The 22,016-nt window shown below is 44.3% G+C and overlaps 1 protein-coding gene across 1 annotated transcript in view; it reads right to left on the minus strand.

The window, feature by feature from the left end:
• Positions 1-9,749: 9,749 nt before the first annotated feature.
• Positions 9,750-22,016, minus strand: part of LOC126424658 (mediator of RNA polymerase II transcription subunit 15-like) — a 65,646-nt gene continuing 53,379 nt past the window's right edge. Inside the window, exons 6-7 of the mRNA XM_050087389.1 lie at positions 15,313-15,616; positions 9,750-10,023 (exon numbers count right to left, since the gene is read on the minus strand). Coding sequence (XP_049943346.1) covers positions 15,317-15,616 — 300 coding nt within the window. The 3' untranslated portion in view covers positions 9,750-10,023; positions 15,313-15,316. The remainder of the gene's footprint in view (positions 10,024-15,312; positions 15,617-22,016) is intronic.

Raw genomic sequence — 22,016 nt, forward strand, 5'->3', positions numbered from 1 at the left:
TGCTATTCTTTTTCCTCTCCTTTGGGGGAACATGTCTGGGATGTTTTTGGGAATGTGATCTGCATATTCAGTAACCGATGTCAGAAAACTCCATCCACTGTTTATCGTTCCTTTTTTCTTCCTCCGTTCCCCTTCTCCTATCCTTACTCCGCTTCAGCGTTTTCTTCTTCCTCCCTGTGCGCTCCTCAGGTTGACACACAGAGTTTATTAGGCGAAATTTCCGAATGGTCCCTCTGTCAAATCGCTGCTTTACGGGAGGTGAGTGCTTTTTGCGGGGGTTGGTGCTTTTCACGGAAGGTGGTTAGTTTTGTATAGGTCGACACCCCCGACACGTCGACACGCCCAGAGACGTCGACACTTTTCCTGATCTTTCTGATCAGCGCCACTCTTAGAGATGTCGACATTTTACAAGAGTACGGCACTTTTCGAAAGGACGACGTTTTTTAAACGTCGGTTTTTTCAAGAGGTCTACATATTTCGAGGGGTCAAGTATTTAAGATTTCGATTTTTCCATAGATAGCGGCATATACAGAGATATCGTCATTTTTCGAGATGTCGACATTTTTCGAGAGAACGTTATGTGTGAAGACAACATTATTTGAGATGTTAGCTTCTTCAAGATGACATTTTTCGCTATCCCCCAACGTAATACGAGGAGTGGACGTACGCCGAAAATCCGGCGTCCTCTGAAGAGTCGGCGTGCTCCGGAGCGTCGGTGTCCTCCGACGTGTCGATATTCCCCGACATTCTTCGACATGCCTACATTCTTAGACATGTTGACATTCGTCGACACGTCGACACTCGACGACATGACGACATTCTTTGAAATGTCGACATTCTTTGATATGTGACATTCCTCTAAATGTCGACATTCTTCAGAGTGTTAACAATTTACCGCACGGTTGACATTTACTGTGAGGTCGACATTTTTCACTGTCCCTACATTATACGTGAGGTCGACATTTCTCGACGTATCGCCTGATTCCGAAGATCGACGTTTTTAGAAGGACGACATTTGTTCGGAGTACAACATTTCTCGGAACTTCGATTTTAACTGAGTTGTCGTGTATTGGAGATGCCAGTATTTGTCTAGATGGCGACGTTTATCGCAATATCGTCATTCTTCAACAGGTCTTTTTTTTTTAAAGGCCATTCTACGAGATGACGCCATTTTTCAAGACGGCATTTTTCGAGGCGTCGATATATTCCGACGGAACGATGGTTTTCTAGGAGTCCGTTTCAGAAAGGGCGATGTTTCTCGTGAAGTAGATATTTTTCGTAGTGTCGTTATCTTTCGAGACATCGATGTTTTTAGAGATATCTGTTCTTTTCGAGGTTGTTCGTCCCCGATAGGTTTTCAAGAGGTCGTCTTTTTTTATATGTCATTATTTTTCGAGTTGTCGACGATCTATTTTAGAGAGGTTGACCTTTACCATATGACCGACTTTTTACGAGAGGAAATTCCGGCATTACGAGACTACAAAAACCAGTTACAGAATGGTATGTTTTCTTAAGATTTTATTTGAAATTAGCACTATTCGCACTTTGGCGTGGAACGTTACTGGTGCACGTCGTCTCGTGACAAATATTACAGTCCTAGGTCAACTGATGGCACTTAAAACTGTCAATGGGCGAGTTTTCGATAACCAAATATGAATTGTAATACGGCGTACTTGTCGATTGCATTAACATAGTAGCTTCTATTTTGTACAGAACGAGGAGCCCGGATACCTTAGTGTCTAAAATTTCCGGGTGGTCGATATCTTCCCAATGGTTGACTATTTTCGTGATGGCATCGTAACTTAGAGGGCGATGCTTTTTTCCAATTGGTCATATATTCCGAGATGTCGATGTTAACCACGTCGGTACTATTTTCAGGTAGGACAATATTTTCGAGAGATCGACACTTCCTCGGGGAGTCGAAAATACCGATGTGCCGTCATGTTTGAGGTACCTACAACTTTCGAGGTGGCGATACCTATCGAGGCTGATGCTCTTCGAAAGTTCGACTTTTTTCTGGAGGAAAATTCGTGACAAGACGGCATTTCTGGAGAAGAAAGACGGCATTTCTCGAGAAGAAAGATGATATTTTTCAATAAGATGATATTTTTAAATAAGTTGACAATTTTCGAGAGGTAGATTTTTTCATAGGGCTGCACTTTAGTGGATGACGATAGATACAAATTACCTTTTAGTCGATATGTCATGATCAGTCATCACTGCCGGAACGTTTCGCGCTTCGATACCTTTCAACAGTCCGATATTTTTCGAGATCAAGATATTTTTAGGTCATCGATAAGTCTGCAACTATCGACACAATACGAGTGGTCGTCATATCGCGACGTCGATATTCTAGGAAATCTATGCATGTCGAGAAGTCGATACTGAATGTGAGGCCTATATTTCTCGAGATATAAACAAATGTCTAATAGTCGACGTTTTTCGAGACGTCGGCACATTTCGAGACGTCGAATTTCTTCTAGACGATAATATTATTCATGGCGACATATTTCGTGACATTGACACTCTTCGAATTGTCGACATTTCTCGAGATATCTTCATTTGTTGCATTCTTCAAGTGAACGACATTTTTCGGAGGACGACGTTACTCGAGAGGACGGCATTTTCTCTAGAGATCAAAATTTTTCGACAGCACCGAATGTTTCGATACGTCGACATTTTCGAGACGGACACTTTTCGAGAGTTGGATGTTTTAAGGATGTTGATACCTACATATATTTCAATATTAGTGAGGTAACATCCTCTTTCGAGTGGTCGACTTTTCGCGAGAGCACGACATGTAACGAGTAGACATCATTCCTCGAAATATCATTATTTTTCGTGGTGTCATTATTTTTATAGAGGAGCTTGTTCTTCGAGATGTTACTTACTTTGAGGAAGTTCATGATAGAGATGTCAGTTTTCAAGAGGTCGATATTATTCCATAGGACTAATTTCTTCTAGGGGATGTTAATTTCCGAGGTCTATTTTTTGCAGAGGTCCATCTTCTTAGAAGGGCAAAAGTTTTTCGATGTGTCGACGTTTTTGAGAGGTCGATTTTTTGAGACACGCCGACACTTTACAAGACAACGACATCTCCCGAGAAGCCGATATTTTTCCAGATATCGGTATCTTTCGAAGGATCGGTAACAGTCAAAACGTCGATGCCCTACGGGGTGTCGATACGTTTTGAGACACCGACACATTTCGAGGGGTAGGCATCTTTCGGGTGGGCTACACTTTCCGAGGCGTCGATATCTCCCGAGGCCTCGGCAGCCCCTGAGGCGTCGGCAGACTCCGAGGCGTCGATAATTTTCGAGGCGTCGTTATTTTTGAGCGTTCGATATTTTACTGGATGTCTCTATCTTCGATAGTTCCTTGTTTCTCGATAAGTCGGTTTGTTGGTATGTACACTGTACTCGGGAGGTCGATGTCTTTTTCTTGTAGTCGTTAATTTTCTGGATGTCGTCATTTTGGAAGGTTGATATTTTTGTGGGTCGATGCTTTTTGGGGGGGTCGATATTTTTCGTGAGGTTGTCATTTAACGTGTGCACGACTTCATTGAGAGGATGTTTGGCATTACGACACTACAAAAACATATTACAATAATGAAATTTTTTCTTAAGTTTTTATTACAAATTAATACTTTTTGCATTTACTCATATAACGTTGTTGTTGCACCTCGTCTCGTGCCAAATATTACGGGCCTAGGTAAATAACATGGCATTTAAAACTGTAAGTAAGCGAGTTTCCGATAATCAAAACATGAGCCGTAATATGGCGTACTTATTGATTGCATTAACTTAGAAGCTTCTATTTTGTACAGAACGAAGAGACCGGGTCCCTTAGTAAGTGACATACTTTCCACAAGTTAAATCTAACCATTCTTGAGAGAAAGGCGAGTAATGCAGTGGTTGGTTTAAAAGAAGTGGGAGACGGGACCAAACTGCGAAGTCATCGGTACCTTGTTCCAGGTAAAATAATTACAGTAGGGAAAGAAGAAAAAGGAGATGTACAGCACCATGACAGGAGAAAGGAAGAACCAAAAGAATGGCACAAGAACAACCAACATTACCATGGATAAAACAGGAAAAGAAAAGCGCAGAACCAAGAAGAAGTAAAAACAAGAAAACAGATGACCGTGGCTGACCGACGACGAGAATAAAAAGGAAAAGCGACACATTAGAAGATCCACCCTAAGGATATTGGAGTGGAGAAGACAAAGGGACAAAGGACACGCGCTAAAACTTATATAGAATGATAAAACCCACCGTCACGTATGAAACGTAAAACTAAGGCCCGTTTCACACTGGGACGCTGGTGACAGTCGCCAGTGATGGTCACCGGTGACTGTGGTGAACACTCTAGGATCACTGGTGTCCGACACTGCAGGTATTGTCAACTGATTAGTTGATGAAATGGACACGTACTGGGGTAGCAACTAAATTTCGCTGGCCTTTTATGGTCCGAAAAACAAGGTATTAAATTTGAAAAAAGAACATATAACTTACCAATTTTGTGTTTCTTATCCATGCTCTTCTCATTGAAATCAGGCACAAACTTCGTTGTAATTTCTTCCCACGGATTCCTTTCCATCACTTTGTTGCTATAGTCGTCACTTTTCACGTCCCAAATAGCAGGACAGCTTTCTACTTCACTTATAAAATCTTCCGTGGTAATCAAATCTAAACTCAATGGTACAGTGTGTACAGTATAATATACGAGCGTGACTCCAAAAGAAATGCACAATATTTTTTTTTAAATCCATCTTTTATTCTACATGTTTGAAAGTTTTACAGTGTGTAGATACATCCTGTAGGAACAATATTTTCAATTCTCCACATAATTTCCTCCCTCTGAACTGCCTTACGCCATCTTGGAGCCAGCGCCTGTATACCTGCACGGTAAAATTAAAATTCTGGACCAACCTGTTGAAGCTACTGTTTGGCAGCGTGCACAAGGGAGTCATCATCTTCAAACCTTGTTCCATGAAGAGAGTCTTTCAGTTTCCGAAAGAGATGATAGTCACATGGAGCCAGGTCAGGACTGTAAGGCGGGTGTTTCAGTGTTGACTGGAGTGAGAGCAGTACGAGACCTGCCGCTGTGAGGACAATCCTCAATATTGCCGTGCCCGGTTTCATCACATAACCTGCTTGCCCACCGAGTAACTGTACTGCGATCGACAGCAGCATCTCCATACACCTTTTTCAACCTCTTGTGGATGTTTCCCACTGTCTCCTTTTCACAGCTCAGGAATTCTATGACAGCACGTTGCTTCTGACGAACGTCAAGTGTAGCAGCCATCTTGAAGACATGCTACGACGGCGCCACTCACGGGAACAGGTTGAACTAAGTTTGAAAACAAGCGGGAAGGATGTATCTGCACACTGTAAGACTTTCACAGATGCAGAATGAAAACTGTATTTTTACGAAGATAGTGTGCATTTCTTTTGGAGTCACCCTCGTATAAAGAATGTTTCTCAGCATTGTCCTAGTAATGACTGCCTGTCTGTTGGCAAATCTGCAGCGCTGTGTCTCTGACCAGTGTTCCAGTGTGAACACTCCAAACCAATGCTAGTCTGGCGGTGAGTGCTGTAAACACAGTGACCTCGTCTGTCACATGTGGCGAGGCTGAGTCACTGCTGGCTCACAGTGGCTCGGTGAGGCAGCGTATTGTTCTGGTGTGAACGCTCCAGTTCAAATGAATGTATCTCAGTCAGTGACAGTCGCTGGTGACCGTCACCAGTGTCCCTATATGAGCAAATGAGGCGTTGTTAGCTGAAATTAATGGCAACGAGTCTGGTAACTGAAGAGTCCATCGCAGGGCAGCCAAAGAATGACAAGTCACCAAGATAAGGACCACTGTCAGCCGGGTGCCAGACCGAGGTGGGTCATCACAGCACAACGCTGAGCCGGCAGAGAACCACAGAGTCCCTGCGAGAGGTCCGCATGGAGGACTGCCACACATTCGTAGTCTCCTTAATGGCACGCAGTTTGTTGTGCGCGCTGAGATTATGCCATTTCGTGCCCCAAAGCTGCAGAACCTTGCAGCGATTTGTGTACATAACAACTTTAACTTTTACTTTTGACGTGCCAACACGTCATTCATGTCAGAATCCGTTCATAGATTTAATGGAAACAATTTGTGTGTAGCTGGCACGAGAGTTTTCAAATGTTCAAATGTGTGTGAATTCCTAAGGGACAAAACTGCTGAGGTCATCGGTCCCTAGACTTACACACTACTTAAACTAAGTTACGGTAAGGATAACAGACATACCAATGCTCGAGGGAGGACTCGAACCTGCGGCGGGACCTTTGCCTTTCGCGGGAAAGTGCTCTACCAACTGAGCTACCCAAGCACGACTCAGGCCCCGTCCTCACAGCCTTACTTCTGCAGTACCTCTTCTCCTACCTTCCAAACTTTACAGAAGCTCTTCTGCGAACACTCCGCTGCACAGTGAAAATCTCATTCTGGAGTTCGTAGCACCTTTTGTAATGTAATTAAACATCTGATGATGGCAATATAGTTTTAGCGAAACAGGTCATCCGCTATACAGTGTTTTATTGCGATCTTAGCTCAAAATTTTTCTTCTCCTAAGAAAGTAAATATGGACAGCCTTTCAAAGTCAGTATCAATAAACTAACAAATAACAATACGTTGGTCGTCCTTGGACACATCTGGTAATAACGTCGCCTCAATTCACATTACCGCATTTGGCACTCGCACGTCGGGAAGACACGAATGTCACACTAATCCCTCGCTACATGTCAATGCTTATATACTAGCGCCAGCCTCTGTGACCGAGCGGTTCTAGCCGCATCAGTCTAGAACCGCGCGACTGCTACGGTCCCAGGTTCGAATCCTGCCGCGGGCATGGATGTGTGTGATGTCCTTAGGTTACTTAGGTTTAAATAGTTCTAAGTTCTAGGTGACTGATGACCTCAGATGTTAAGTCCCATAGCGCTCAGAACCATTTGAACCATTTTTAATCGATAGGGTGACGGCTTCTGATGCAAGAGGTTGCGGGATTGAGACTCATCAGTTGCATTAATTTTATTTTTATTTTTAAATCTTTATAAAAGTGACTTTGATCACCATTATTGTTTAGTTAAACAATTTAAATGTAACTTTTTATTTCCATTCCTTTACCGCGTCACTTTAATCATAATATCAGCTTCTTCATTTGCTCTCATTTTTCTTCCAATAATTCTTTTTCCAGTGAACACATACTGCGTTGTGGGGCGATCACTGTGTTGTAGAAATAATTCAATAGGTAAGATCCGATGATGGCACCTTTAGTGTCTTGAAACCGGTTATCCAGTAAACAGTATTTAAGCGATCTCGGCTTTTGAATTATTTCTAATTCTTTTTCCACTTGAAACCGTTGTTCGTTCGTTTTTAATTAATTATATGTAATAATTTCGATATTAAAGAAATGGTTCAAATGGCTCTGAGCACTATGGGACTCAACTGCTGTGGTCATCAGTCGCCTAGAACTTAGAACTACTTAAAGCTAACTAACCTAAGGACATCACACACATCCATGCCCGAGGCAGGATTCGAACCTGCAACCATAGCAGTCGCACGGTTCCGGACTGCGCGCCTAGAACCGCGAGACCACCGCGGCCGGCAATTTCGATATTATTTTCTTTGTTTTTATCATCTAATTTTTTCCGTCAAGGTTATTGCATTCACTGTATCAATTCCTCATTTTGCTTGAATTTCGATTTACTTATCAGTCCTTCCTTGCAGTAAATCGTTATCTACCTTATTTTGTCCATAGTGAATTGGAATTTAGGCTATGTTTCAAATGTTTCTATGACGATTAGTATGCAAAAAAAAAACAAAAAACTACACAGCTTATGTCGAAAAATACATTTTTCAAGTCATTGCACAGTCAGTATAAATACACCACTGGGCATTACAATTGCTACACCAAGAAGAAATGCAGATGATAAACGGGTATTCATTGGACAAATATATTATATTAGAACTGACATGTGATTACATTTTCACGCAATTTGGGTGCATAGACCTTAAAAATCAGTACCCAGAACAACCACCTCTGGCCGTAATAACGGCTTCGATACACCTGGGCATTGAGTCAAACAGAGCTTGGATGGCGTGTACAGGTACAGCTGCCCATGCAGCTTCAACACGATACCACTGTTCATCAAGAGTAGTGACTGGCGTATTGTGACGAGCCAGTTGCTCGGCCACCATTGACCAGACGTTTTCAATTGGTGAGAGATCTGGAGAATGTGCTGGCCAAAGCAGCAGTCGAACATTTTCTGTATCCAGAAAGGCCCGTACAGGACCTGCAACATGTGGTCGTGTATAATCCTGCTGGAATGCAGGGTTTCACAGGGGTCGTAACACATCTGAAATGTAACGTCCACTGTTTAAAGTGCCGTCAATGCGAACAAGAGGTGACCGAGACGTGTAACCAATGGAACCCCATACCATCACTCCGGGTGATACGCCAGTATAGCGATGACGAATACACGATTCCAATGGGCGTTCACCGCGATGTCGCCAAACACGGATGCGACCATCATGATACTGTAAAGAGAACCTGGATTCATCCGAAAAAAATTACGTTTTGCGATTCGTGCACCCAGGTTCGTCATTGAGTACACCATCGCAGGCGTTCCTGTCCGTGATGCAGCGTCAAGGGTAACCGTAGCCATGGTCTCCGAGCTGAGAGTCCATGCTGCTGCAAACGTCGTCGAACTGTTGGTTGTTGTCTTCCAAACGACCCCATCTGTTGACTCAGGGATCGAGACGTGGCTGCACTATTCGTTACAGCCGTGCGGATAAGATGCCTGTCATCTCCACTGCTAGTGATACGGGGCCGTTGGGATCCAGCACGGCGTTCCGTATTACCCTCCTGAACACACCGATTCCATATTCTGCTAACAGTCATTGGATCTCGCCCAACGCGAGCAGCAATGTGGCGATATGATAAACCGCAATTGCGATAGGCAATCCGACCTTTATCGAAGTCGGAAACGTGATGGTACGCATTTCTCTTCCTTACACGAGTCATCACAACAACGTTTCACCAGGCAACGCCGGTTAACTGCTGTGTGTGTGTAAAAGAAATCGGTTGGAAAATTTCCTCATGTCAGGACGTTGTAGGTGTCGCCGCCGGCGCCAACCTTGTGTGAATGCTCTCGCGTCTGTAGCACGTCATCTTCGTGGTGTAGCAATTTTAATGGGCAGTAGCGTAGATTATTTCGTCTTTTCTTTTTAAACCCATAATGCACCTGACGAAATTTGAACCCACTACCTCCCGTATGTGACGCACTTATTCTCTCCATTACACCACCCAACCGGTCTAATTAACACAACTTTTTTTTAACGCCATCGTGCGTCACGCAAAATTCCGAAACTTTTTTCGTCAGTTGCTTCCAAAGGAGGGTCACGAGGGCACGGTGTGATTCCTGGCATCTTAACCTACATCTCCGCTCATTTGTTTCCAAAATGTCGATCCCGCCGTTGGGTAACTCTCCCCATGAGAACCGCTGGCGTCACCTCCCCTCTTGGCTCGGGCCACAGTTTGACGCCCATTACTCCACACCGCTCCAGAGAGAGGCCAATCTAGTCACTCAAGAGCCCTGACTGGTACGTTGTCAGGTGAGCTTGTCAAAGAGCTTCTAAGTCAACAGAAACACGTGGATGACCTGTGCCCGGAATCGGTGTTGAGTACAGGAAATAAATACACACTCACGTTACACGATTATACAGTTTCACTACAAAACGTTTTTATTTTAGCTAAAGTTACATACACACAGTGTATAGAAACTAAACAAAGATGTACATGGCTGTTTATCTATTTACAACACCGCTAAGTTGATCCGCGAAGAGCCTAAAGGTATGATGGCTGACTATGCAGAATGCGATGGTGACGAAAGCGTGACGATGATGAAACATGAAAGTGATACGGGTGCATTAATTCCGCGACATTACATCTTCAACGATGTGGGACCCCGCAGATTCTGCTAGGTCTCGTCGTCGATCTGCAATAGAAATATAAGTCTTAGTGCTGGTATTTCGCTTTTAAAAACATAAAAAATGACAAACAACTGTAGCACATATGGCAAAAGGCCATTTGTCATACACTGAAGCGCCAAAGAAACTGTTATAGGCATGACTATTCAAATACAGAGATATGTAAACAGGAAGAATGCGGCGCTGCGGTCGGCAGCGCCTATATAAGACAACAAGTGTCTGGCACAGTTGTTAGATCGGTTGCTGCTGCCACAATGGCAGGTTATCAAGATTTAAGCGACTTTCTACGTGGTATTACAGTCGGCGCACGAGCGATGGGATACAGCATCTTCAAGGGAGCGATGAAGTGTGTATTTTCCAGTACGACCATTTCACAAGTGTACCGTAATGTCAGGAATCCGGTAAAACATCAAATTTACGACATCGCTGCGGCCGGAAAAAGATCCCGCAAGAAAGAGATCAACGACGACTGAAGAGAATCGTTAAATGTAACAGAAGTGTAGCCCTTTCTCAAATTGTACAGATTTCAATGCTGGGTCATCAACAAGTGTCAGCGTACGAACCGTTCAACGAAACATCATCGATATGGGCTTTGGGAGCCGAAGGCCCACTCGTGTACCCTTGATGATTGCACAACACAGATTTACGCATCGCCTTGGCCCGTCAACTCCGACATTGGACTGTTGATGACTGGAAACATGTTGAATGGTCTGAAGAGTATCGTTTCAAATTGTATCAGGAGGGTGGAAATGTACAGGTATGGAGACAAGCTTATGAATCCATGGGCTCACAAGTCATCAGGGGACTGTTCAAGCTGGTGGAGGTTTTGTAATAGCGTGGAGTCTGTGCAGTTGAGTGATATGCGACCCGCGATATTTCTAGATACGACTCTGACAGGTGACACGTACGTAAGCATCCTGTCTGATCACCTGGAGTTATTAGGTGCATTGTGCATTCTGACGGACCTCGGCAATTCCAGCACGACATACGTCCAGCATTGCTACAGAGTGGGTACAGAAACACTCTTCTGGCCGTCAAACTCCCCAGACAAGAACCTTTTTGAGCATATCTGTGATTCTTTGCAAAGTGCTGTTCAGAAGAGATCTCACTCTGTCATACTCTTACGGATTTATGGACAGCCCTGCAGGATTCATGGTGTCAATTCCCTCCAGCACTACTTCAGACATTAGTCGAGTGTATACCACGTCGTATTGCGGTACTTCTGCGTGCTCGCGGGGGCCCTACACGATATTGGGCAGGTGTACCAGTTTCTTTGACTCTTCAGTATATTTAATAGTAAGAGGAAGTGAAAAAGCTGGCCATTATAAATGAATCTTTCACCATTCTAAAAGTTTATAACTCCTCCAGTGCGCGATATGATCTTGCCTGACATTCACAAAGTGGTGGCTCATTCTTTCATATCCGAAGCCAGTGGCGTTAGTGGTACAGAGTAATGAAATTTCTTGTGAACCTTGCCATAAACCACTGGCCCACTTTCTTTAAATAAAGAAAATCAACAATGCAACACTGGAATTTGCTTAATTTTTCAGCTCTTCCAGGAGCTCCTCGACAGAAGACTTAAAAGTGTTTGGGCTACTGCTAAAATTTTTGAGTTCTTGTGGTACCTTATTGAAAATGGATGCAGCAGAATACTGCACAAGAGTCAAGGAAGTGCATTCCACATGCAGATTTGATTTCTGCCTAGTATTAACCGAGTGAAAGCTGCTAACTCTTGGGAATAAGCTAATATTGCTAACAACAAACGACGTTAAAGAAAATATATGCTGTGAGGGCAATGTCAGAATTCCCAGACCATTGAACAGGGGTCGACAAAAGATTCTCGAACTTTCACCACATATAGCTCGAACAGCCCGTTTTTGAGCCAAAAATACCCTTTTTGAATCAGAAGAATAACCCCAAAAAATAATACCATACGACATAAGCGTATGAAAATATGCGAAGTACACTACTTTTCGTGTTGAACTGTCATTTATTTCAGATACTGTTCTAATGATAAATAAATCAGCATTTAGTTTCTGAACAAGATCCTGAACATGAGCTTTCCGCAACAGCTTACTATCTATCCGAACGCCTAGGAACTTGAACTGTTCCGTCTCGCTTATAATATGTCCATTCTGTCTGATCAAAATATCGGTTCTTGTTGAATTGTGAGTTAGAAACTGTAAAAACTCAAATTATGTACTCAAGATGGATATACCGGCCCCAAGATTCAGATGAAACTCACCTCCTGCGATGTACACAGCTTAGGGCAGATTAATGTATTGGTGCATCTCATAAAGCCGGTACCTTTTGCGATATATCTGCGGTAGATATCGTCGTATGCTCGGTCAGGACCTTTGCAGACAATGTAGTTGTGTATAAGAAGGGATCAGCGCCGGAACACTGTAGCAAAATGCAGGAAGACCTGTAGATGATCAGTGATTGGGGCAGGGAGTAGCAGCTGACCCTAAACGAAGACAAGTGTAAAGCACTGCACGTGAGTAGGTGAAGAGATGTACTACGGTACTGTTTGATTACACTATTGGCCAAAAGTCAGTGGACAAAAATTATGTAGAGTAAGATACCTTCGAGTGACCACGCAGATCGACCTAAAGTGGAATGAACACGTAAAACAAATAGTAGGGTTATCAGATGCCAGAGTCGGATTGACTGGGAGAATCTGAAAGAAACGCAGTTCATCCACGAAAGAAGTGGCTAAAAACGCTCTCGTTGGAGTGGCAGACGCTACACGAGAGGTATTGTACATCACGGAGAGTTTGGCACGTCTATATTTCTGGAACTAATAAGCATACACAATGAATTTTGCTGTTTGATGAACGGGAAATTCAAAAAGTTATTTTTTCATACCTTCTCACAGGTGTTCAGTATGACCCCCTCGAGATGCATGGCATATGTCAATGCGGTGCTCAAATTGTTCCCATACTGCAGCGAGCATATCTTGAGTTACAGCTTCCACAGCTCTGTTATGTCATGCCTCAGAGCATTCATTGTTGTTGGTAACGGAGGCACATTAGCAGAGTCTTTTTATAAAGCCCCACACACTGTCAGGTCAAGTGACCTTGGAGGTCGGTAATGTAAGGTTGAATCGTTTGGTCCAGTGCGACCGATCCATCGCTCAGTAATCCTATGTTTTAAAACTTCACACACTTCCAGATGCCAGTGTAGTGGTGCCCCATCCTGTTGGTAAATGAAGTCATTTGTATCAGTCTACAACTGTGGGAAAGGAAAGTTCTAAAGCATATCGAGATATGTGCTTCCTGTACTAGTGTTGTCCTCAAAGAAAATAAACCGAACACCTTTTCCAGTGAAACTGCACAAAACACATTAAATTTTGGGGAGTCCCTCTCGTGTTGTACAAATTCATGTTGTTGTTCTGTACTCAATATTCTCATATTATGATGATTCACTTTTCCATTTAAATGGAATGTTGCCTCGTCACTAACCGACGTGGAAGGAAACTGTCATCTTCCATCTTGCCGAGAACGAAGTTACAGAACTCCACACACTGTTGTTTCTCACCTTCACGAAAAGCTTACAGTTGCTGAATTTTGTACGGTTTCATGTGTAAACGTCGACGCAACACACTCGACACGGACATCGGGGGTATGTTGAGCTGTCGAGTTACACGGCGAACGGATTTCTGCTGACTCCTCGTGAAAGTACGGTGTACTGTATGCGTTGGGCGTGTGTTTCAGACACCCGGCGACGGCCCGGCGATTTGCCTCTACACAAACAACCTGTTTATCGGAATTGTCCATGCCATCGTCTAACGCTCCGTGTTAAAGGAGGATCCAGACCATACTTAGTACGAAAGTCACACTGAACAGTTATTACTGACCCGTACTGCGAGAAACGTAGAACACATTGTTACTAGAATTGAAGTGGACGAACACTGCAGCTACCTAGCGGGAACCATGTAAAGCTCGAGAGTTTGTTCTTTCCAACAGTACGTTGTTCACACATATATCTCAAATGACATAATAATTATGATTTTTTAAAATCGGGTGATTCTTTTTGATACACCCTGTATTATTTCCTCCCATATACACTGTGTGATTAAAAGTCTCCGCACAACGACAAAAACGTACGTTTCTCATATTAGGTGCATTGCGCTGCCGCCTACTGCCAAGTACTCCACGTCAGCGAGCTCAGTAAACATCGTGAGAGAGCAGAATGGGGCGCTAAACGGAACTGACAGACGTCGAACGTGGTCCGGTTACTAGATGTCACTTGTGTCATACGTCTGCACGCGAGATTTGCGCACTTCTAAGTATCCCTAGGTCTACTGCTTCCGATGTGATAGTGAAATGGAAACGAGAAGGGACACGTAGAGCACAATAGCGTACAGGCCAACCTTGTCTGTTAAGTGACAGAGACCGCTGACAGTTGAAGAGGGTTATAGTGTATAATAGGCAGATACCTATCAAGACCATCAAACAGGAATTCGAAACTGCCTCGGAATCCACTACAAGTACTATGACAGTTAGGTGGGAGGCGAGAAAACTTGGAATTCATGGTCGCGCGGCTGCTCATAAGTCACACATCACGCCAGTAAATACCAAACGACACCTCGCTTGGTGTAAGGAGCGTACACATTGTACGATTGAACAGTAGAAAAACGTTTTGTGGAGTGACGAATCACAGTACACGATGTGGTGATCCGAAGGCGGGGTGTGGGTATAGCGAATGTCCGGTGAACGTCATCAGCCAGTTTGTGTAGTGTCAACAGTAAAACTCGGAGGCGGTGGTGTTACGGTGTGGTCGTGTTTTTCATGGAGGAGGCTTGCACATCTTGTTGTTTTGCGTGGCACTATCACAGCACAGGACTACATTGATGTTATAAGCACCTTCTTGCTTCCCGCTGTTGAAGAGCAATCCGGGGATGGTGATTGCATCTTTCAACACGATCCAGCACCTGTTGAGAATGCACGGCCTATGGCGGAGTAGTTACACGCTAATAATATCCCTGTAATGGACTGGCTTGCACAGAGTCCTGACGTAAATCCTATAGAACATCACTGGGATGTTTTGGAACGTCGACTTCGTACCAGCCCTCACTGACAGAAGTCGACACGTCTCCTCAGTGCAGCACTCCAAAAAGAATGGGCTGCCATTCCCCAAGAAACCTTCCAACATCTGATTGAACGTATCCAGAATGAGATTTTCACTCTTCCATCATAGAACAATTGGTTGCTTTTGGAGTTAGATGTAGACTGAGTACAGGCTGCTCTTTAGTCAGACTTGGGGCACCAGCGGGGTGCAGAGTGGTGACGCACCTGGTCAGCCCTTGATCTGGACGGCCTGTGGGTGGGCTTGCTGCTGCAGCTGCTGGGCGCCCTGCGGCTGGTGCACCTGCTGCAGCAGCTGCTGCGCCGGGCTGAGCGTCTGCTGCAGGTAGGCCGCCAGCTGCTGCTGCGCCTGCGACTGCAGGTTGCTCTGGATCTGCGCCAGGTACGGCGACTGGTAGATCTGGACGCCGCGGCCCTGAGGGACCGCGCCGGCTGCCGGAGCGGCAGCTGCGGCGGCAGCGGGCTGGTAGCTGAGTCCCGCGGCGGCGTCCGGGATGTACATCAGCAGCGGCTGCAACACACGCACAGTGCCACAGTTCAGTCGCTGTGCTGGAACTTGGAACTCCGATCAGGAAAGGCATGGATCCGAGGGGTCAGAAACTCCACAAAAAAAAGTTTTTACGCTACTGGCCATTAAAACTGCTAAACCAAGAAGAAATACAGATGATAAACGGATATTCATTGGACGAATATATTATACTACAACTGACATGTCATTACATTTTCACGCAATTTGGGTGCATGATCCTGACAAATTAGTACCCAGAACAACCACCTATGGCCGTAATAACGGCCCTGATATGCCTGGGCATTGAGTCAAACAGAGCTTGGATGGCGTGTACAGGTACAGCTGCCCATGCAGTTTCAACACGATACCACTGTTCATCAAGAGTAGTGACTGGCGTATTGTGACGAGCCAGTTGCTCGGCCACCACTGACCAGACGTTTTCAGTTGGTGAGAGATCTGAAGAATGTGCTGGCCAGGGCAGCAGTCGAACATTTCCTGTATCCAGAAAGGCCAGCACAGGACCTGCAACATGCGGTCGTGCATTATCCTGCTGAAATGTAGGGTTTCGCAAGGATGGAATGAAGGGTAGAGCCACGGGTCTTAACACATCTGAAATGTAACGTCCACTGTTCAAAGTGTCGTCAGTGCGAACAAGAGGTGACCGAGACGTGTAACCAATGGCACCCCATACCATCACGCCGGGTGATACGCCAGTATGGCGATGACGAGTACACGCTTCCAATGTGCGTTCACCGCGATGTCGCCAAACACGGATGCGACCATCGTAATGCTGTAAAGAGAACCTGGATTCATCTGAAAAAATTACGTTGTGCCATTCGTGCACCCAGGTTCGTCATTGACTACATCATCGCAGGCACACGCCTGCGCGGGATTAGCCGAGCGGTCTAGGGCGCTGCACTCATGGACTGTGCGGCTGGTCACGGCGGAGGTTCGAGTCCTCCCTCGCGCATGGGTGTGTGTGTTTGTCCTTAGGATAATTTAGGTTAAAGTAGTGTGTAAGCTTAGGGACTGATGGCTTTAGCAGTTAAGTCCCATAATATTTCACACACATTTTTTGCAGGCACTCGTGTCTGTGATGCAGCGTTGAGGGTAACCACAGATTCGGTCTCCGAGCTGATAGTCCATGCTGCTATAAACGTCGTCGAACTGTTCGTGCAGATGGTTGTTGTCTTGCAAACGTCCCCATCTGTTGACTCAGGGATCTAGACGTGGCTGCAGGATCCGTTACAGCCATGCGGATAAGATGCCTGTCACCTCGACTGCTAGTGATACGAGGCCGTTCGGACCCAGCACGGCGTTCCGTATTACCCTCCTGAACCCACCGATTCCATATTCTGCTAACAGTCATTGGATCTCGCCCAACGCGAGCAGCAATGTCGCGATACGATAAACCGCAATCGCGATAGACTACAATCCGACGTTTATCGAAGTCGGAAATGTGATGGTACGCATTTCTCCTCCTTACACGAGGCATCACAACAACGTTTCACCAGGCAACGCCGGTCAACTGCTGTTTGTGTATGAGAAATCGGTTGGAAACTTTCCTCATGTCAGCACGTTGTAGGTGTCGCCACCGACGCGAACCTTGAGTGAATTCTCTGAAAAGTTAATCATTTGCATGTCACAGCATCTCCATCTGCCGGTTAAATTTTGCGTCTGTAGCACGTCATCCTCGTGGTGTACCAATTGTAATGGCCAGTAGTGTAAGTACCAGACGGTTCGAGAACTTGTACAGAAACTGAAGGAGGTGGGAAATGAATTTTAATCCAACGACATTGAAATACAGAAGGTGTTCAAAATGTTGCGGCACAAGGTCAATCGCCGGCACGCTAGTCGGGAACGACAGGGACGAGAAGGCCGTGAGAAGAAGTCAGCCAATCGCACACTGAACAACCTCCCTTCCAGGACGACAACGCGACAGCAGCGTCCCCTACGTGGAGCCAATGTCATCGCCGCAATCTACTGGTGACGATCAACTTCAAGATTAGCCATCTAGATAGCAGCGTCAACGATAGCGACTTGTACAGCAATTCGGGAAAGACTTTTGTCAGTTAGAAATCAGCAGTCATTGCAAAGGCTGATTATTTCGTATGTCGCCCTCTGCTTGCGACACATCTGTGTATTTGCCAAAGTTAACTAATAAAACTCATTAATACGAGTTATTTGATTGTTTGTCTAGCGAACCGAGTATGCAAGGCTTCCTAGACATTTTTTTCACTCGCGTTGACTGTACAGTCTACACAGATTCTTTTGTTTTTTGTTTTCCTGTAATCGAATTTTTATGTTGTTCTCAAACTGCAACATTTTCTAAACTTTGTACGTTAATTAATTTTCCGAATTTACTTCTGACCGAGATTTTCGTTAATCCCATCTGCCGAGTTCTTGTAGTGATACTTCCATGGAAACTTTCACACCTTAACACATATTTATTTAGAAGCCAACAACAGATTGTCATAGATTTAGCTTTAAAATCTTTTAATATAACGAAATATTTTCATAAAAAAAATTTTGCCGGCCGCTGTGGCCGAGCGGTTCTACGTGCTACAGTCTGGAACCGTGTGACCTCTAGGGATGCAGGTTCGAATCCTGCCTCGGGCATGGGTGTGTGTGATGTCCTTAGGTTAGTTAGGTTTTAGTAGTGCTAAGTTCTAGGGGACTGATGACCTCAGATGTTAAGTCCCATAACTGCTCAGAGACATTTGAACCATAAAAATTTTCATCCTCTATTTCACCTGTATAAGTGTCGAATTTTCAATAACACTGAAAAATTTTTTTTCCTTAAAGAAAAAGCCAAATACAGATTTTCATAGCCTTTGCTTAAGAAATTATTTCATTGTGAAATATTTTCATAAAAACTTCCGCCCCTATTTCACCCTCTTAGCGGTTGGATTACCAGAACAACTGAAAAATGTATTTCTTTTATTTCTAACGCAGAATACCGTTATCAATTTTCAAAGATGGGGCTTCATAAATGCTTTATTAGTAAATCAATAATTACTTTTTTTTTTTAAATTCAGCGGTTTCCTTAGTGGTAGCATTTCCAAAAACACTGAAGGAGCAATTTTTTATTTTTATTTTATTTTATTTTTCCTTCTGACTGCGAAACCAAATACCAGTTTTGGTACGACTGACTTCAAAATTACTTTAACAGCGTCATGCTTTCAAAAATCTTCTAATCCCCTACTTCAGCCCCTCTGGGGTAAAATTTCGAAGTCGCTTACTAAACGATGCCTATACTATGAGATCAGCACCCTATACATATTTCTAGTTTTTATCCTTAGCGGTTTGGACTGAGCGGTGATGGGTCAGTCAGTCTGTTCAAAATGGTTCAAATGGCTCTGAGCGCTATGGGACTTACATCTGAGGTCATCAGTCCCCTAGAACTTAGAACTACTTAAACCTAACTAACCTAAGGACATCACGCACATCCACACCCGAGGCAGGATTCGAACCTGCGACCGTAGCAGCCGCGTGGTTCCAGAATGAAGCACCTAGAACCGTTCGGCCACAGCGCCCGGCCAGTTAGTCAGAATATTGCCTTTCATGTACAGAGAAATATAAAAGGCTGTCCTAACAGACTCCTCATCGTCCACCCAAGACCGCTAAAGATAGAAACCAGAAATTTGGAGAGGGTGTTGATCTTATACTACAGGCATCGTTTAGTAAGAGACTGTTCGAAATTTTACCCTAGAGGGGCTGAAGTAGGGATTAGATTTTTCAAAACATGGCGCTGCTCAGGTAATTTTGAAGTCAGGATGTCGAAAACTGGTATTAGGTTTCGCAGTCAGAAGTAAAAAAGAAACTTGCTTCAGCACTTTTGGAGTTCAGCCACTAAGGAGGTCAAATAATAGCTGAAAGTGTTCTTTGAAAATGAGTATTTATTACGGTACTAAAAAAGCATTTTTAAAGCTACATCTATGAAAACTGCTATTTGACTGCTCTTTTAGCTACAAAAAATACGCGTTTCAGTGTTTTTGGAAATTAATCCACTGAGGGGGTGAAATAATAGAGGACCAAAATTTTCTTTATATTAAAATATTTTTAAACCTAAAACTATGACAATTTGTATTTGACTTTTAAGAAAATAAGGGTTGGGGGACGAGTTTCTATGGAAATATCACCACAAGAACTAATAAGGAAGGATTAACAAAAATCCCCGACTCTGCGTTTTGGTCGGATTTACATTCGGAAATACTTGTATGGCGTTAACTGACGTGCGAAGTTTAGGAGATGTTGCAGTTTGTGAAAAACATAAAAATTCGATTAAAGGGAAACAAAAAGATCAGTGCAGACCATACTGTCAACGCGAGTGAAGAGGCGGGAGCCAAGATAGTTACTTGCATACAAATGGAATAAAAAAAAAGGTGCTTCACTTTTTGAAAAGTACACATTGGTCATTTGCAAGAAATTAAAACTGTAGATCAGCCAACGATCCAAATTGTAAAACACGTTTTTGGTTATTGCCATTGTGATTCAGGGAAAGAATGTATGAACCACCTCCACGACTTGGGTGCCAGCAGTCTGTCTCTCAAAGCCGTTGGACTGCAGCTAACCCCGTCTCCTCCCAAGGTCGCGTTAACAACTTCTGCAGGAGGATGTCCACCTGCTTAGCTTAGTGGCAACGTGCTTGCCTCCCATGTAGCGGGCCCGGGTTCGATTCCCGACCGGGTTGGAGATTCTCTCCGTTCGTGGACTGAGTGTTCTCTTGTCCTTATCATCATTTCATCCTCATCCCTGGCACTCAAATCGCCCAACTTGGCGTCAACTGACATAAGATTTGCACTCAGCGGCCGAACTTCCCCGTTGGATCCTGCCAGCCAACACCGCCATAGCTCATATCATTTTGAAGGAGGATTACGGGAAATCTGGAAACAGGAGAGAGGTACAGGCAGTATGTAAGTTTGCGAGGACAGGTCCCTGACCTGCGTCTAGACAGCTCAGGTGGGAGAACCACACCCGAGAAAGGCAAAGTCTTGCTCCCCGTTTTGTAGTTTTACATACTGGTCTATTACTGTATGTTTAATTCTTCCGTGATCGGACTTTTAAGGAAGTTGAATTACAACAGATCACGTTCAGCACAAAATTCAAATGTCTACATTCTGTTAGTGAAATATCTGTAATTAATAGCCATCAGGATCTGTTATTAATCACAATAAAAATTAATTTATTTCTTCCCCGGAATGAATCTTCGCAACTATGAATTCCACACTGAGACTACTGTAAACCACGCTGATAATTTGTCATTCTGGACAAGCTACGATTTAACGGATGTTAATTCATTCATTCATACAGTTTTCGATTATTACTACCATATTCCACAGGTCGTTAAGCCACGTAATTTCTAATCAGTAACTTTAGTTGTACCCACACTAGGAAAACTAACGCTCACCCTTGTAGCTCAAGTTATACACTGAAGCAGCAAAGAAACTGCCATACGCATGCGTATTCAAACACAGAGACATGTAAATAGGCAGAATACGGCATTGCAGTCGCCAACGCCTATGTAAGACAACAAGTGTCTGGCGCAGTTATTAGATCGCTTATTGCTGCTACAAATAGCTCTGAGCACTATGGGACTCGACATCTGAGGTCATCAATCCCCTGGACTTAGAACTACTTAAACCTAAGGACATCACGCACATCGCCGGCCGCGCTGGTCTAGCGGTTCTGGCGCTGCAGTCCGGAACCGCGGGACTGCTACGGTCGCAGGTTCGAATCCTGCCTGGGGCATGGGTGTGTGTGACGTCCTTAGGTTAGTTAGGTTTAAGTAGTTCTAAGTTCTAGGGGACTTATGACCTAAGATGTTGAGTCCCATAGTGCTCAGAGCCATTTGAACCATTTGATCACCCACATCTATGCCCGAGGCAGCATTCGAACCTGCGACCGTAGCAGCGCGGTTCCGGACTGGAGCGCCTAGAACCGCTTAGCAACCGCGGCCGGCTATTACTGTTACAATGGCAGCTTGTCAAATTTAAGAGAGTTTGAACGTGGTGTTACAGTTGACGCACGAGCGGTGGGACATAGATTCTCCGAGGTAGCGATGAAGTGCGGATTTTTCATTAAGAACATTTAACGAGAGTACCGTAAATATCAGGAATCCGATAAAACATCAAATCTCCGACATCACTACTTCCGGAAAAAGATCCTGCAAGAACGACGACTGAAGAGAATCGTTCAACGTGGCAGAAGTGCTGCAGATTCCAATGCTGGGACATCAACAAGAGTCAGCGTGCGAACTATTCAACAAAACATCATCGATATAGGCTTTCGGAGCCGAAAGCCCACTGGCGTGCCCTTGATGACTGCATGATATAAGGTTTTACGCCTCGCCTGACCCGACAGCATCGACATTGATGACTGGAAACATGTTGCCTGGTCGGAC

The sequence above is a fragment of the Schistocerca serialis genome, chromosome 10 (genome assembly GCF_023864345.2).
Source record: "Schistocerca serialis cubense isolate TAMUIC-IGC-003099 chromosome 10, iqSchSeri2.2, whole genome shotgun sequence".
Taxonomy (NCBI): Eukaryota; Metazoa; Arthropoda; class Insecta; order Orthoptera; family Acrididae; genus Schistocerca; species Schistocerca serialis.